This window comes from Miscanthus floridulus, chromosome 5, assembly GCF_019320115.1.
Source record: "Miscanthus floridulus cultivar M001 chromosome 5, ASM1932011v1, whole genome shotgun sequence".
Taxonomy (NCBI): Eukaryota; Viridiplantae; Streptophyta; class Magnoliopsida; order Poales; family Poaceae; genus Miscanthus; species Miscanthus floridulus.
The window spans coordinates 88,200,919-88,218,432 of NC_089584.1; the positions used below are offsets into that span (position 1 = coordinate 88,200,919).

General features: G+C 42.7%; 2 protein-coding genes across 7 annotated transcripts; one reads left to right on the forward strand and one right to left on the reverse strand.

The window, feature by feature from the left end:
• Nucleotides 1-843: 843 nt before the first annotated feature.
• On the forward strand, nucleotides 844-6,619 carry LOC136450191 (uncharacterized). Of its 6 annotated transcripts, none has more exons than XM_066450545.1 (7): nucleotides 844-1,041; nucleotides 2,030-2,241; nucleotides 3,503-3,633; nucleotides 4,528-4,630; nucleotides 4,849-5,349; nucleotides 5,574-5,911; nucleotides 6,193-6,619. In XM_066450545.1, the coding sequence occupies exons 3-7, from the start codon at nucleotides 3,544-3,546 to the stop codon at nucleotides 6,349-6,351; spliced, it is 1,191 nt and encodes a 396-aa protein (XP_066306642.1). In that variant the 5' UTR covers nucleotides 844-1,041; nucleotides 2,030-2,241; nucleotides 3,503-3,543; the 3' UTR covers nucleotides 6,352-6,619. The 6 variants fall into 6 exon arrangements, with proteins under 6 accessions (XP_066306642.1, XP_066306638.1, XP_066306640.1 ...); XM_066450541.1 differs by having other exon boundaries at nucleotides 845-1,041; nucleotides 6,184-6,619; XM_066450543.1 differs by having other exon boundaries at nucleotides 845-1,041; nucleotides 2,125-2,241; nucleotides 6,184-6,619.
• Nucleotides 6,620-7,073: 454 nt separating this feature from the next.
• LOC136450192 (mitogen-activated protein kinase 10-like) lies at nucleotides 7,074-16,390 on the reverse strand. Its single transcript, XM_066450547.1, has 10 exons — nucleotides 15,976-16,390; nucleotides 11,660-12,068; nucleotides 10,435-10,562; nucleotides 10,262-10,321; nucleotides 9,846-9,995; nucleotides 9,591-9,746; nucleotides 9,289-9,500; nucleotides 9,073-9,171; nucleotides 8,043-8,209; nucleotides 7,074-7,970 (listed from the first exon to the last, which is right to left on the reverse strand). Exons 1-10 carry the CDS (start codon nucleotides 15,997-15,999, stop codon nucleotides 7,537-7,539), a joined length of 1,839 nt encoding a protein of 612 aa, XP_066306644.1. The 5' UTR covers nucleotides 16,000-16,390; the 3' UTR covers nucleotides 7,074-7,536.
• Nucleotides 16,391-17,514: the final 1,124 nt, after the last annotated feature.

Here is a 17,514-nt window from a genome sequence, read left to right on the forward strand (position 1 = left end):
CCAAGGTTTATCGCGTAAAACGTTGCAATCCAGAGCCAAATCACCGGCTCTTTTGCCGCGTTCCATGGCACGTGCGCTCCACCAGCGCCGCGCCGTCGCTTCCGTCGCGTCGTCCGGCTCCTGTCGTCCGCGCGGCCAGTAGACACGGCGGCGGCCGCACGCGCGTGGGGGCTGCCGGCAGCCGGCAGCGAAGGGTACGCTCTAGCCCGGCACAACTGCGCGACGCGTCGGCAAAGCAGTGGGCGCGGCCGGAAGCTGGGCGCAGAAGATCAAGCGCCGTTGTCTGGTCCACGTGTACCCCACCAACTCCGTCAATTCCATGCTCCGCGGGCAGACGCACAGCTCCTATCACTGGCTGGATGGTCCCACATACGTTCGCCAGTATGTCAGTGACGGAATGCAGAGACGCGTACGACTAGTATGCCGACCTGATAAAGTAGGACCAGGCGTTATAAATAAATAAACGGTGGACTCCATCCGGCATGATGAGCTACCGCATCCTCACCGTCCACGTGTACCCTTCCGGCCTAAATATCCTACACGCACCAGACGGACTATCTACCTCTGTAACTGACATCAGGGCTGCCCCACATGTCCGTGGGGAAGTAGGTTTGGAGAAGGGTAACGGGAGGCGCAGGAGGACGTAGGCGGAGTGGGGAGAGCCGCAACCCACCGTGAAAATGCAAAACCTACAAAACTTTGTACCTTCTAGTGTAACGTCCACGCGGGGCCCGGCCTTGCGTGCCCCACATGTCTGTGGTTGCGGAAGGAGGGAGATTAGGCCCGGTCTTGGCGGACGCGGATCGGTCGCATAGATTACGTGGTGCGTGATTAGCGAGCGATCGAGCTGTCCCCTGCCTGTGCGCTCTTTGCCTCTTGCGCCTTGCTAGCTTGCTTGCTTCCCTGCTCCCTCCCTCCTCTTCCTCGTCGCCTCTTCTCTGATTCTTCCTGGTGTTTGCCGGAGTAAAAGGCTAGGCGCGAGGGGAGGAGGGTGCTGTGCTCGGCCAGAGGTCATCGGCGCTACGCAAGCGCGCTGCCTGGGTACGTATCTCTTCTCGCCTCTCTCCAGCTATGCTTGGTCTGGTCGGACGGAGGTTTCGTGAGCACAAGTTCGTGGCTCGTCTCTTGGTCTCTGTAGTAGTATCGATGCTTCTTTTCAAAATTTTTGTGTGTGATTACGGCCGCCTCTCACGGTGCATTTAGTGGGAATTTGTGGGGATTTTTTAGCATGAACATGAGGAGATTTCGGCGAGCTGCTGAGAAACACGGAACCGTTCTGTTTTTTCTGTGTGAAATTCAAATCCCCAAAAGACGATGGGTACCCAAAGACGATGATGTAGTTCCAGACTCTAAGCTGGACAGAGATGTTCGGTGAAGGTTGTTGGCCTGGTGCCCTGGTCTCTCTTCTCCGCACTTTTTTCTCTACTCCTCGTGAGTGCGCGCTGTGATTTGCCGACGACGAGGAGTGAAGTGAGCCCCTCTTTTTGTGATGTGATGTGAGGAATTTTACGGGGTTCGTTGCTGCTTTGACGTACGGTATATTTCGCCTCCGATTTTCCTTTTCTGTCCTTGCGAGGGAGATTTGTGATGGGTCTACAAAACGAAAATTAGGGGAAAGGGGAAAGAAGGGAACAGGAGGGCATTTAGTCACCGGTAGAGTTGTTACTTGCTGCCAGAGGATCCCAGAGTATTTAGGGGGGCTGTTTTGCTTTGGCGAATTCACTTATAATATGCTCCCGGCATGCGAGAAGTGACAACTGCTTTCGAGTTTCGAGTAGAGATATTTGTTAGTAACTAGTACTATTGTTTAGTCAAAGACGCATAGCCTCTTCTTGTTTTGTTGATAATGATTACACTTTACATGACTTCCTTTGTCCACAGACTAATCCTGTTTGTTTTCACATGTAGAACTGATTAGCGGCTTTCCCTTTAGAACAGATTTATTAGTGATTAAGTATGTTCTTTCGACTACATTAGGTTGTAGATAATTTACTGTTTCACTTTTTCGTGATATCAAATGTTTCAACAGTTGGCCTTTTCCTACTGGAACTGCAGTACTTTGAACATGCTTTTTGCAAATACTTGCATTAAGGATGAATAAAATGTTAAGCAACGACTGTTTAGGGACACAGGAGCCTCATACATTTTGTAAGACCACTGAAACATTGGGACATTCACACCCTTAAGAGATTACACCTGATAAAACAGCGGCTAGGTCAACACTAATAAGTCATCAAAATGGTAAAGTCTGCATAGTTTCCAGTCTCATCTACCTGGCTAGATTCATTTCAATCTTTCCTACTGTCAATGAATTGTGCTTTTCCTGCTTGGAGTGTATGTATGGTCAAAGCAACTCCACAAAAGATAATCTGCTGATATTTTGACTGAACGGTACTTTGTAACATGAGAGGAGACGTACTTTTCTTATCCTGCTACAGAAACAGCCTAGCATCCATATGTGATTAATCCTGTTATCTCCAGCCAAGATGAAAAATACTGTTCTAATCTCACAGCAAGATTAAATTAAACAGAACACAAAGTTTCACTAAGAAGTTCTAGTCGTCTTCAGGAAATTGTCAAGTTGGAGTTTCACTTGATTTTTTTTAAATATCCACATGTTTTTTTTATTCAGAAGAGGGAAATGTCAATTTACACTTGAGAACTGACCCTTTGTGGCTTGTAAGGTAGAACCGGAAGCATCTTTGTTGTGTCAAAGTGGAAAAGAGAATGTTCTAGTTAGTGTGTTAGAATGATGGTAGGTGAATTAATATATCGAGAAGTAGTCTAAGATACGGGTTTTAGTTGTTCTTCATATTGCAATATGCTGAACAAATGTTATTGTTATAAATGTCATGATGCTGGTACAGTGGTACTGCATAACATTACTTTTATTATTGTAAGTTTATTTTTTTAAGATACGGGTTTACTTTTCTCAAACCCATCCTATATATAAGAAAAAGCCAAGCAAGCATAGAATCAGTACTGGCCAAGAGAAGAAAAATGTCTTGTAATGTAAAGGGCGGGCCTGGTGCAAGCGGTAGAGTCTTACCGCCTGTGACCGGAAGGTCCCGGGTTCGAGTCGCGGTCTCCTCGCATTGCACAGGCGAGGGTAAGGCTTGCCACTGACACCCTTCCCTAGACCCCGCACAGAGCGGGAGCTCTTTGCACTGGGTACGCCCTTTTTATTTTTTTATGAAAGGAAAGAATTACAATGAATGTTTTGTCCTGATCACAAAAATTCAAGTTTGAATAAATCTGTGCACCCTCTTCCCCTCCCAAAATTATTAACTTTATCTTATGTTCTAGAATCTAGGGCCTTCAACACAAAATTAGTTGGATACAGCATTACTGTATGTATTGAGATGCACTTTCACAAGCACATGGAGATTTGAACTTGATCTGGGAAAACATAATTTAGCATATTAGTACCAATTTTATTTAGTAGCTTATTGCTGGACTGCAAGAATGTGTTACAACTTTTTTCTTCCTTCCTCTTTTGCAGTGTGCTGCACTGCCAAAGTATCAGGGGAAAACGCAGAAATCATGGAAATCAGCTTATTGCATGATGAATCTGATGCAGGAACCACCAGTTTGCTAGCATTGCCATTGTTGTCATATGGTTCAAGATCAATGGTAATTAACCTTTATTTTCCTTTCAGAAAGTTCCTGAGGACACCAGCATAGTTGCATCGCTAAAGTTTAGTTCTCTCTCCACACTGGCTTCTGCTTCCCAGGAGCAAGTTATCTGAGTAACTGAGTTCAGACTCTAGTCTCAAAAATGAAAGAAGAATGGAAAAAGAAAATACAAAGCCTGACACAACACCATGCATAGTAATTATAATAATTATTATTATTATTACTATTATTATCAGCCAACCACAAAGCCCAGTTCTTAAGCTTTGTACTGATTCCAGCTAATACCACAGCAGCTGCGTTTAGATTCTCAAACAACTTCCCTCAATCAAATCATTTTGGATTTAGTTCTCTTAGATTTTCTTTCTAGGAGTATTTAATAAACTCTATCGTGAAAAGCTTCAGTTATTTTTTAGAATTTTCTTTGCTGGTAAAGAAAAGTTGAAACTCATAAAAAACCACATTTTTAATTTTGAAATGTGCTGGTGAACAAATGTTATATTTGGAAATAACAAAAGCATTACGATGAGGTAGGACAAAGCCAATTACAGTCTTTAGTTTTTAAACTCGCAATACTCTAACAAGCACTGAGATTTGTCAAACCAGTATTTGCGATTGCAAATTATAAAACTCTGCTCTATAACTAACCATGCAACTCAAATAGTTGGATAATAATGGTCTGATTTGTCATAATGCAGCTGCTAGTGCTCTCGATTATCAAGCTGTGAGCACTCTGCTTAGAAACAATTGTGTGTCAGTAGAAGTGAGTGGGATGATCTTCCTTAGCATCAATGCATCATTATGTAATTTCCTACAGAACAGCATCTTTGTTTCATTGTGTTTCGAGATGTTATGCAGTATTGAATACTAAACCTATTACAAAATATTTTTTAGGTTCCAATACAAGTACCATCGTCATCAGACCTTGAGAGTATCCTGTCGCCAGATCCAATCTACAGTGATCTTCAGTTGAAAGAGATAAACTACAATGCTGCAGGTAACACGGCTTAGCTTCCAAGTTTTCTGTCTTAACTTGATTTCAGGTGTCTACATTTACATTCCCGTATTGGATGTCTTGGTTGCTTTGACATTTGTACTTTTTATCAGTTTGTGTTTTTTAGTTCATCCAATTATTGGCCAACTATCAGATAGTTGGTTGCTGAAGGCCCTGATTATTCTTCATTGACTTTTCTTTTATTTATCTGTCAATTGCAGCAATGGATGAAAGTGAGTTCCTTCACCTGATTCTTAGTGGCAATGATGAAGGATACAATACCACAACTGAATTACAAGTTTGGGATGTTCTGGACTTCTATGTCTCAGAAAACTTTTCTGCTCTCCAATTTGATAGTTTGACGGATTTTACAAATGAAGTTAGTACTTCCTACAATGATTGTATGAATTTAGTTGACATGGTAGAGCGGCCCGTGGCTCGTCTGTCTCTAGATGATACACCAAAACCAAGTAACAGTGATGATGTGGTTCCGGCAGACAATGTCACAATGGACCCTGATGAAACATCCTTATACCTTCAGACAAAACCAACAGATTCAGAAACAGAAAGTAGTTCTGCCGCAGGAGATGTTGAAACTGAATATCTAGATCAAAAGCTACTTTCTAGATGTCTGCCTGATTTAATGGATGTTGACTCGCCCAACCGCTTACTGAAAACACCAGAGAGAACAAAACATGTGACTCTTGTGCTTGATTTGGACGGTGAGCAGCACTAACCTCTCATGGAATATTACTTTTGAATGTGTCTTTTAATTTCTGGTACTTATCAGTATCTGTTCATTAGCTACTGGCATGTTATCATTATTTTTCAGTTAATATTGTATGTTATTTGCCTGTCATGGTCAGGAATGTGGAATTCAGTTGTAATATAAACATTTTTACTCCAATATTCTTTGTATGATAGTCTAACAGTTTCTCATATGCAGAGACTCTTGTACATTCAACATTGGATCACTGCGACAATGCTGATTTTACCCTAGAAGTTTTCTTTAATATGAAAAATCACACAGTGTACGTGAGAAAAAGGCCTTACCTGAAAATGTTTCTTGAGAAGGTTGCTCAGGTGTTTGAGGTTGTCATTTTCACAGCTAGTCAGAGAATCTATGCTGAGCAACTTATAGATAAACTTGATCCTGATGGAAAATATATCTCACGGCGTATTTATCGTGAATCTTGTATATTCTCTGACGGTTGCTATACAAAGAACCTGACAATTCTGGGGATCGACTTGGCAAAAGTTGTAATAGTTGACAATACTCCACAGGTACAATCCCTTTCCAATATAAGGTTTACGCTTTATCTGTTTCCCTTTTGGTTACTTTATCTTGATCTCTGGTAAGTCTAGTCTATCACTATATACTGTGATATCTTGGTCTCCTGGGCCTCCTGGCATGTATAGCTATTTCCTTCTGAACTAGAGGTGGCAAGAAACTAGACTTTCTTTTCATCAGAGCCTTTTTTGCTGTCTTAAAGTATTTACATACTATATATATTCATTATTGTTTTGTTAATTAGTTGAAGCATTTCTTTGTCCAGGTTTTCCAGTTGCAAGTAGATAACGGCATACCAATTAAGAGCTGGTTTGATGACCCCTCAGATCAGGAACTGATCGAGTTACTCCCATTCCTGGAGAGCCTCGTGGATTCAGAGGACGTGAGGCCAATAATTTCAAAGACCTTTCATGACAAACTTGAGCAGAATTAGTTTTAGGAGGCATACAGATGTATTATCCAGTGATCCTGTCGCTGAAGTTAGCTTCGCTCCACATGGTGCAGGCCATTCTTGGGAAGTTAGGTATAGGATCAAGATTCACCATTTATGTTATGTTAGCTGTTACAAATAGCAAGCATAAACTGCGTTCGTCAATGAAAATGGCTTGTATATGTATGTCCCTTCGGGTTTCCGTGTCACAGATCATTGTACAGAGACGAACAATAGTGCTGAATAAAGTGATCTAGTGCAATTTTGCTCACGAGGACGCCTCAAGCAGGAACATGCTTAGCCATGTTTAACGTGAATTCCAGTCAAAACTCGTCGCTTTATCTGCTTTTGAAGCAGAGTCTAGTGGAGATAGGATAATTTTTTACTGGGATATGATGTATGTTCGTGGGTTATTTTCTCCGTTTAGTAACCAGAGTCTAGTGATCTGGTTTTATCATGTTTCATGAGAATAATTAATCTAGGAATTCCTTTAAAACTCCTGAAGCAATCGTTGTCACTAAGACCTTACGTTGCTTGAAAGCGATGCCAAGGCTGAACTGGTCGTTGCAGATTTCCGTGTCCAAGTATTTTGATAGTCAGGGATAGACAGCTCAACGGAAACAAGCGAATGCTCGAGTTTTACCTATACACTGCACCTAATATAGTTCAAGATTAATGGGCAACATGTTCTTGGAGCTAGTTCAAGATCGATCTGCAAAGATTCATACCAAGGAGATTTTTGCTATATCTGGTATCTTTCTGAAGTGATTCTGATGTAGCACATTGATATATGAGAAACATCTCTATACAACATTTAAAACGTTAATGTTCCTTCCTTTCCCTTCTGCCTCCTCGCTCTAGAAAAGAAATTGGCGCCTAAATTGCCCAGATTACAAGCCGCTGGACTACTCCTTTCGTGTGCAACCAAGGGCACACTTCTCAGGCACAGGCAGATACAAGCTGGTGCCCTAAATAGAACAAACATGTTGACACGCTTCATGCCGCCGTCGGTGGTTCCTGTTTTCCTGACCACACAGGAAAACTTTGTATTGCTCTGCACTCTAAACTTGGCAGCATCCAGCCAAAGGTTTGTTTGGCCGCTTCATTATCGATGTTTAGCCACCTGAAGGAAGCATAGCTCCAGCAAAGGCACGTAGGATTCACCATAACTCGGCCATGATCCAGTCACTAATACATGCCTGACATGCCAAGCGGAACAACACCGACCTTTCTGTGGGTAGTTGCTGCCACTCCTGCTGCAGTAGCAGCAATGCCGTTGAGTGATCTCGTGTACAAGTTTGTCTCTGCTGGCCTATCAGAAGAGTCACCTTTTTGCCCTGCCGATAGATGATGAAAAGGGGGTGCTCTCATGTCCAGAGCAACATCAGACACAGCTGTACGGTTTGCGCAGGCATAGGCCTGCTGATGCAGCGTATACCTTTCAGCCTGTGATGGCTCGGAGCAAACTGGTTTGCCATGTGTCTGATAATAACCAAATGTTTGTGGGATTTCTTGTTGGGGAGGATATCCTGAGTTCATTGCCAACCTTCGTGTGTCATAGGAGTCTTTGGTGTCTCCATTTTGGTAAGGCATTACTGGACCAACAACCCTTCCTGGTCTCGCTGCAAAAAGATAAACAGTATGTAGTTAAACCAATATCAGCCAAAGGTTTACATGACACAAACCGAAGGTACCTGTTGGCACTCTTTGTGGAGCCTGTGACGTTCTCGGGAGATTGCCAGAATATTTTTCTGTCTTCCGAGGATTTCTGTAGGTCTCATCAGATGAAGGCCTTTCCCTAGATGGGCCAATACGGGGTTGTTCCTTGACAGGAATTGGAGCTGAGTGAACAATAGTAGACCTGCAAAAGGCAGGTTAACCATTTAAGATAAAAGAAAATAAGAAAGTGCACAATTAGGAAGGAAGCAAGAAATGCAAGCATAGTTGGTCTGAATGAGTCTGAATACTTACTAATCAACCGCAACTTCACTGTAAGAATAATAGCACTTTACACCATTGTGGTGATAGTGTTAAATTCAAGGGGAAATGTTATGTTTGCTATTTATCTCGGTTCCTGAAATCCCAATATGGGGTGCTTATAACTACTGATATTAAACATTAAAAATTCACATTGGCCTAATTGTTAGAATGAACTGTAGCTGTCACTCCTTTCAGTACTGTTCTTAACATTTGGTACAGCAGGATAAAGCAAGAATCATGTTCATTTGTCATCCTAAATTCAACACCTGAATATAAATGTGTTCTCATTTGTAGCTGGTTCACCTTTGCTGCCAGAGCTATACTGAAACAACCTTGTCATTATGTGACAGTTGTGGCAGATGTATGTATTTCAAAGTGTGGCCTTTCTTTATATAGAATTTGGAAAACATTTATTCACTAGTTATAATATAGGCCAAAGTAAAGAACCCTAACAATTCAATCTTGAGCTATGCTTCAGTGTTTCTTCCACTATGACCATGCAGGGCAGACCCAGTGCCGGAGGCTCCCACATGAGTGGGGTCTGGGGAAGGGATAAACCGAGACAAGCCTTTCCCCCGCAAAATCTGCGGAGAGGCTGCTTTGAACCCACGACCTGGTAACTCAGTGAGACAGCTCTCACCACTGCACCAGGCCTGCCCTTCTTCCACTATGACCATGCAAACATGCAAAATACAACAAAAGATAAGTATGATAAAAGTACAGAGTATACAGCTTAACAGTTACCTAGGAAGAGAAGTATGTTTTCTTTCCATTGGAATAACAGGTCCGTTTCCACTATTTTCTTCAAGATGAGCAAATTGCTTCCTAAATTGGTCGACAGCACTGCATAAACAAGCCCATAAGTTTTAGGAGCAGTAGGAATCCATACAATTAATATAAAACATACATGAATGTGCAAAAGCACCATGTATTTATGTTCAAATGTACAAGTGCTACAACCTTGGGTACAGAAAGGTTGTCCTCTCCGTGCCATTGATATAGTCTTTGAGCAGTTGTGGATGATATTCCAATATCTCACGGAATATCAGCTCCCTAATGTCTTCTTTTGTCACTCTCCTCCGTTCAAACTCAAACTCCATCTTTGTGATTGGTTGACAGGATGGCTCCCTCTCAACCCTGGCTAGCCCTTTAAAGTATGGATGAGCCAATGCCTAAAAAACATCAAAATTAGTCACAATTTGCCCACAAAAGGCCAAAGATGAACATAAGTATGAATCTGGACTCTGGAGCAACATAATTACCTCTTCTGCAGTTGGACGGTCTTTCGGATCAAATGCTAAAAGCCTTTGCAAAAGATCCAAGGCTAAAGGATCTGCATTAGGAAACTTCTGTGAGAACGAAATTGTCTCTTTTTTTCTCATGCTACTTAGATACCTCCTTGCTTTCTCATTCCGGACCTGGGAATAAAAGAAACAATTAATACCAAATTTCAAAGCCATCAAAAAGATGCTCACCAGAGAAGCTGCACAATGTTGCTAATTTAATCTGTACCCTACCCGAGAAATCGTATCCATTGATGGCGTGCCTAGAAGGTCAGTCATCAAATCTAACTGATGGACAACATTTTTGCCAGGAAACAAAGGTTTCCCTGTTAGCACCTCAGCAAAGATGCATCCAATGCTCCAAATGTCAATGGCCGGTGTATACTGCAATATGAATAACAACTCATTTGCATTAACAACATCAGAGTAGGCAACAATTGGCATGATCATTTACTTTCATGACTATATGTATATGATGGTAGAAGTTATTTTAACCATTATGATACCTGAAATGCCTTTTGATATTCGTACAACAATTTGTATCGTCAAAAGGTCAATGAATCCAAAACAGATTTGACCAATATTGGTTTTAGCTTGATGTTTCAATCAAAGTTTAACCAAGGGACATTGTGATGTACCGCACATCCTACCTTTGAAAAGAAGGATCCACAGAGCTCTGGAGCTCTGTACCATCTTGTTGCAACATAATCCTGCAGGCAAATGAACAGAGAAACATCATTATTCATCAAGACCAGCTCACATTCAGTAGACAGAAACAAAGATAAATGAAACTAAGAGAAGAAAAATATTTCAAAGAACATACTGTCCAGAAGATCGTTGTTGGGGTATCATTGAATGCAACTCGTGCTAGTCCAAAATCACAAATTTTCAGTTTGCAGTTAGAATTTGCTAATATATTCTTTGGCTTCAGGTCCCGGTGATAAACGTTAGCTGCAGTTAACACAGATATACTATCAGCAATGAACATATGCAGGCAAACTAGCATCTGCATAGATTATTTATACAGGTTTATTTAGTTAAAAAACAAGTACTCCCTCCGTTCCGAATTATAAGACGTTTTAGCTTTCCTAGATACATTACTTTATGTATCTAGACATAGTGTTTATCTAAGTGCATAGCAAAAGCTACGTATCTAGAAAAGCCAAAACTTCTTATAATTTTGGATGGAGGGAGTATTATTAAGATACCTTGGCACAACAGAATACAGCAATAAACATATGCAAACAAAATGAGCATGTAAAATTATTTAGCAAATCTGATCTCTATAGGTATATTGAGTTTGAAAGGTGTCACAAAGCGCCACATGAACCTATTTATCACTATTAACCTGATCCAGATCCAGAGCTAAAGGACAATAGAACATAAATGCACCAATGGATACACTACTCGATAAAAATATCTAGAACCCAAAAGAGATATCTAGGAACTAAGCCTAGCTCAGTTAGGGTGTCCCCAACGGGTGTCGAAGTCACTAGCTGAGATTCTCACCAACGTGGAGATGAGAGAAAACAGAAAAACAACCTCGCTAGCAACTCCTCCATTGCTGGTCTCGCTCACAAAAAATGAGGTGAGATAAGATCAGCTGAGAAGAAAACGAACCAGATTCCAATCGCGCCCTCCCTCCTGGCTCCCGCACGGCTAATCCCAATGGTAGATCCAAACGTCGGCGCGTACTTGCTGGAAGACCAGCAGCCGGCGACGCGTGAACATGGGTGCCACAAACTGGGTAGAATTTGAACTATTTTGGGTGCATTTGAAAGGCAAAAGCTTGTTGAATCAAGCATATCACTATTTGCAACCAACATTTAAGCTATCAATTATACTGTAAAATATTAAACAAGAAATGAAAGGATAATTGAACCAACCATGAATGGAATGGTGCATGGCAAAAATATTTAAATAGAAGGCACTGACTCAATTCATTTTCACTGCAAAGCACTAAGCACATGATGTCATTAATCATATGACATATACAAACTATATCTTCCAGGAAAACAATGCATATCTGATAGCAACATTCACCTTACCTGTGTGGATATATTTCAGAGCACGGAGCAGTTGGTAGAGAAAGAACTGATAATGTTCCTTCGTCAAGTCATCATTAGCCTTGATAACTTGGTGAAGATCAGACTCCATAAGTTCAAAAACAACATAAATATCTTTGAAGTCCCGTCTTGATGGAGGCAACATAATATGTTTGATCTCAACAATATCTGGATGTCTTAGGAGTCTCAGAAGCTTGATTTCACGGAGAATCCGAGCAGCATCGGATATATGCTCAAAGATGTCATGTATCTTCTTGATCGCTACTTTCTCTCCAGTGTGAACATCTATAGCGGAGCAGACCACCCCGTAGCTTCCTTTACCAATGACTTCCTGAATCTTGTATCGACTTGCATCCCCATACTCTGTGAAAAACTCTGCCTCCACGGAACTCTGCAAAGTTTTTTGCAAAATTAAATTACTAAAGTATGTATGACACAGTTTAAGGTCCCCACAGCAAAGAGTCTTCACAGATCAATGGACCATCAGTCAATCATATGGAAATAATCGATGTGAAACGGTAAATGCAGCATAACTCAAAAAGTGGGAACACAATTGGCTACAACAACAACAACATAGCATTTTAGTCGCAAGCAAGTTGGGGTAGGCTAGAGTTGAAACCCACCGAGAGCCCCAAGTCACGGTTCAGACACTTCAATAGCTGCTTTCCAAGTACTCCTATTCAAACATAGACCTCTAGGTATATTCCAAGCTTTCAAATCTCTTTTTATTGCCTCTCCCATGTCAATTTCGGTCTTCCTCTACCTCTCCTTATATTATTAGCTTGGCTTAGGACTCCACAATGCACTGGTGCCTCTAGAGGTCTCCTTTGGACATGGTCAAACCACCTCAACCGATGTTGGACAAGCTTTTCTTCAATTGGTGCTACCTCTAGGCGATCACGTATATCATCGTTCCGAACTCGGTCCATTCTTGTGTGACCGTAAATCCATCGCAACATACGCATTTCTGCAACACTCAGTTGTTGAACATGTCGAATCTTTGTAGGCCAACATTCTGCTCCATACAACACAGCCGGTCTAATCGCCATTCTATAGAACTTGCCTTTTAACTTTTGTGGTACCCTCTTGTCACAGAGAATGCCAGAAGCTTATCGTCACTTGATCCACCTTGCTTTGATTCTATGGCTAACGTCCGCATCAATATCTCCATCCCTTTGTAACATCGATCCCATATACCGAAAGGTATCCTTCTTAGGCACTACTTGACCTTCCAAACTCACATCTCCCTCCTCCTGTACAACTCCGCCAAAGTCTTCTTCTGCTCTCTAAATCGCCCAATAACCTGTCTTATTAAGAAGATTGCTTCTGTGGTTGACCTTTTGGGCATGAAACCAAATTGGTTTGTTGATATCTACATTGTTCCTCGCAGGCGCTACTCAATGACTCTCTCATAACTTCATAGTGTGGCTCATCAACTTAATTCCCCGATAATTAGTACAACTTTGGATATCTTCCTTGTTCTTGTAGATTGGTACCAATATGCTTCTTCTCCACTCCTCAGGCATCTTGTTCGATCGAAAGATATTGTTGAACATCTTAGTTAGCCATACTATAGTTATATCCCCGAGACATCTCCACACCTTGATTGGGATATCATCAGGGCCCATCGCTTTGCCCCCTTTCATCCTTTTTAAGGCTTCTCTGACCTTCGATTCTTTAATCCTCCGCACAAAGCAGCCTGTTAGTGTCATCAAACGAGTTATCCAGTTGAACGGTGTTCTCATTCTCACCATTGAACAATTTATCAAAATACTTTTGCCATCTATGTCTGATCTCATCCTCCTTCATCAAAAGCTGCTCCCTCTCATCCTTTATGCACTTGACTTGGTTGAAGTCCCTTGTCTTCCTATCGCGAGCCCTAGCCATCCTATAAATGGCATTCTCTCCTTCCTTCGTACTCAAACGTCGGTAAAGGTCCTCATAGGCCCGCCCCCTTTGCCTCACTCACCACTCGTTTTGCAATCTTCTTTGCCACCTTATACTTCTCTATGCTATTTGCACACCTGTCATGATACAAGCGCTTATAACACTCTTTTTCCTTAATAGCCTTTTGCACATCTTTATTCCACCACCAAGTGTCTTTCGAGTCGCATCCGCTCCCTTTGGTCACTCCAAGCGTTCTTTGCCACCTTGTACTTCTCTATGTTGTTTGCACACCTGTCATGATACAAGCGCTTATAACGCTCTTTTTCCTTAATAGCCTTTTGCACATCTTTATTCCACCACCAAGTGTCTTTCGAGTCGCATCCGCTCCCTTTGGTCACTCCAAGCACCTCTGAAGCAACCTTCTAAACGTATGTTGCCATCTTCTCCCACATGTTGTTTGCATCGCCTTCATCATTCCAAGGGCCCTCTTCAATGACCTTTTCCTTAAAGATCTTTGATGCCTCCACTTCTAATTTCCACCACTTCGTTCTAGCAACCCTAACTTGTTTGTTCCCACTGGCTTGCACCAGAAAGCGGAAGTCAGCCACCACCAGCTTGTGTTGAGCGACCACACATTCTTCAGGTATCACCTTACAGTCCATACATGTTCATTTATCCCTCCTTGTAAGAACAAAGTCAATTTGACTACAGTACTGGCTGCTACTAAAGGTCACTAAATGGGACTGTATCTTACTGAAGAAAGTGTTAGTTATCATCAGATCAAAAGCTATGACAAAGTCTAAGACTTCCTCTCCCTCCTGGTTCCTACTACCATATTCGAAACCCCCATGAACCGCCTTGAAACCTACACTTGATGTACCTACATGGCCATTAAGATCACCTCATATAAAGAGCTTATCGCTACTAGGGACAGCTCTAACCAAGCGATCTAAGTCTTCCCAGAAAAGTCGCTTAGCACTCTCATCATGGCCTACTTGGGGACATACGCACTAATTACGTTTAAAACCATATCACTAATGACAAGTTTAACTAAGATGATCCTATCCCCTTACCTTCTCACCTCTACCACACCATCCTTGAGGCTCTTATCAATCAAAACTCCTATTCCATTTTTATTTAAAGTTGTCCTGTGTACCAGAGCTTGAAGCCAATATTGTCCACCTCCTTCGCTTTCTGCCCTATTTCATTTAGTCTCTTGGACACATAAGATATTTACACGCCTCCTAACCGCAGTGTCCACTAACTCTCTTAACTTACCTATAAGGGACCCTACATTCCAGCTACATAAACGGATCCTAGTTGACCCGACTAGCTTCCTTACCCTTCGCACCCACCGAGGTAGGTGTGAAGACCCTTACTCATTTTGCACTACACCCGGACGCCGATGTGGCGCGCCACTAAGGATGCGATAACCCGATCCTTGCTCATTTGACACCGTGTTCAGATCGCGACAACCCGGTCCTTTCTCATTTAACACCATACCCGGGTAAAATTTGAACCATTTCTCGATTTGTGCGTGTCACCCTTGCCCAGCAATGCTAATCTATACATTTAACGAAAATTCAGAGGGCCGACAATCATTGGGAAGCTAGAAGTAGCATCACCAAATGAATGCAAAGTTCAACTGTTTTGCAAACCAAGACTGCCTTTACAAGCAAGATCTTTAAGCACTCGTTCAAAACTGAAATCTTCGAACGCAAATCTTGTAAAGTCAAATGTCCATGCATAGATCGGGGCAAAGCCCGGGAGATAAAGCAACAGCTTTGCCCACCGACAAGGCTAAACAGCGGCCCTTGTGTTTTGAGAGATGGCGTCTCGAGACCACAGGATGCGGCCAACATTTGCATGTAAATCACGAGCTGCTGCTGCAAGAACGCACCAAATTTCACCTTTTTAACAAAAAATAGATGAAATATTTCAGAACTCAACAAGGTATGGTGGGGATGCAGAAAGCGCATAAAACAAAACAGCAAACAATGATTCTGTTTCTACAACCAGCCGAGCCAGTGGAGAGGAGGGCATAATAATCATATCAAAGATTCAAAGTCTGCAGGAAGAAAAAGGACTGGCGACCAACACAACCATGTCGAAAATTGACCTTTCTAAAAATAAGCAACGAAAATTCAAACTTTGGAGTTTGGCACGGCATGGAAACGAGGGAGTAAGCACCGAAAGATCTTCAGCACTACCAGAAGAAGGCTGGACCTTTAGAAACAACAAAGTTTTACATCAACGGAAACGTAGGAGAGAAAACAAATTGTTCTGCAGCCGGAGACCAAAAATGAACAAAACAAAACGGTCGCAGGAGCAGCCGAATCCTGACGAGACAGACTCAGACGCGCCGCAAATTGGCAGCGAAGTGGTCGCGAAACGTACAGATCCGAGCCCACCTTCTTGCGCTGATCGTGCTGCATCTCGCCGGCCTCCGGATCTCGCACGGAACCTCCTCAGAAAACGCCGTACCGGCAAGGAAGGACAGCGAGCTCGGCTGGCTGGCTGGCCACCTCCGAGTGAGTGGAATCAATCCCAAAGCGACGGTCAGGCACACGGCATTGGCTCCAGCTGGGCGCCCCCGCGCGTCGGGCGGGCGGATCGGCCAGAGCGCGAAGACGGCGGGGAAGGAAGTAAGGCGGGGCCCGGGGAGACCCTAACCCTGGCTGGCGACGCCGGCGCGCAGGGCAGGGCTAGGGCTCCCTCCCTCTCTCTCTCTCCTCCTCCTCCTCCTCCTCCTCGTGGTCCGCACGAGCGCTCTGGGGGGAGGGGGGGAATAGAGAGAGAGGAGGACCGAGACGGGTGGGCTCTCAGCCCGTTTCGCTTTGTTTTGTGGCCATGAATCTAGGGGAGGAGCGAGGAGGGTCTCTCTTTGGACGGAATTACCCCCGGTTGGCCGCCCGTCGTGGGTCTGCTGGGTCGCGTGCGCCGTGCGCTGTGGTTTGGCCGCCGTCCGATCACGCGTCTGACCTGACCTGGCCCCATTTATGGGCAGCATGAAAAGAGAGACGAAGGGGTGTTTGGTCCATCTCTTAAACTTTAGTTGTACAATTACATAGATTATTAGATATAAACTATTTACGAAACTAAATACGTAGATTGAGACTATTTTACGAGACGAATTTTTTAAGCTTAATTAGTCAATCATTTGATAATGTAGTGCTACAGTAAACATGTGCTAACTGATGGATTAATTAGATTTAATAAATCCATCTCGTGGATTACTGATGGATTTTATAATTTGTTTTTTATTAGGATCCAAACACTCATGTGGCACTCTCATATGACATCCTCCTAAACTTTAGGTCCTAAATCAAACACGCCGAAAGCTAGGCGGGTTAGATGATGGGCGGTCACTTAATGTGCTCAGTTTATATGACACCTCTTAAACTGTAGTCCCTAAGAAGGATAGACGGGTTAAATGGTGGGCGGTCACTTAACGTGCTCAGTCTTATCCGCCTATATTTAAGGCAGGTCAATGCTTTTTGCTTAGCACTCATTCATTACTATTCGCTTTCTCAATCCTGATCGCCAAATCTGTCTTTGTGTACATTTGGGTCCATGAATATCCTGTCTCAGAGTCTACTATTTGGTTGGGTCGTGGGTTGTAATAAAAACTAAAAAGACTACATCGTGCTGTGAGCTATAAAAAAATATTGAGATATAAAGTGTGAGAAAACTAAAAGTTGTTTGGTTAAAACAGGTGTGAAACATAGGTCTGGTAAAAAAATACCCCTTAAAGCCTAAGAGACTATTTATATGCAAATTGATCATAAAACACTATATGCATCCAACATTAACAAATGATCCACATGAATACAATGGTAGCATTTTACACTGAGGATCCGAGTTGTAGATCAGGCGGCGACGAACGTTGTCGAAATGAGCGTGGCCTCCCCTAGGATGAGACCGCACCTCTGCCCTGGGACGAGTGAGTG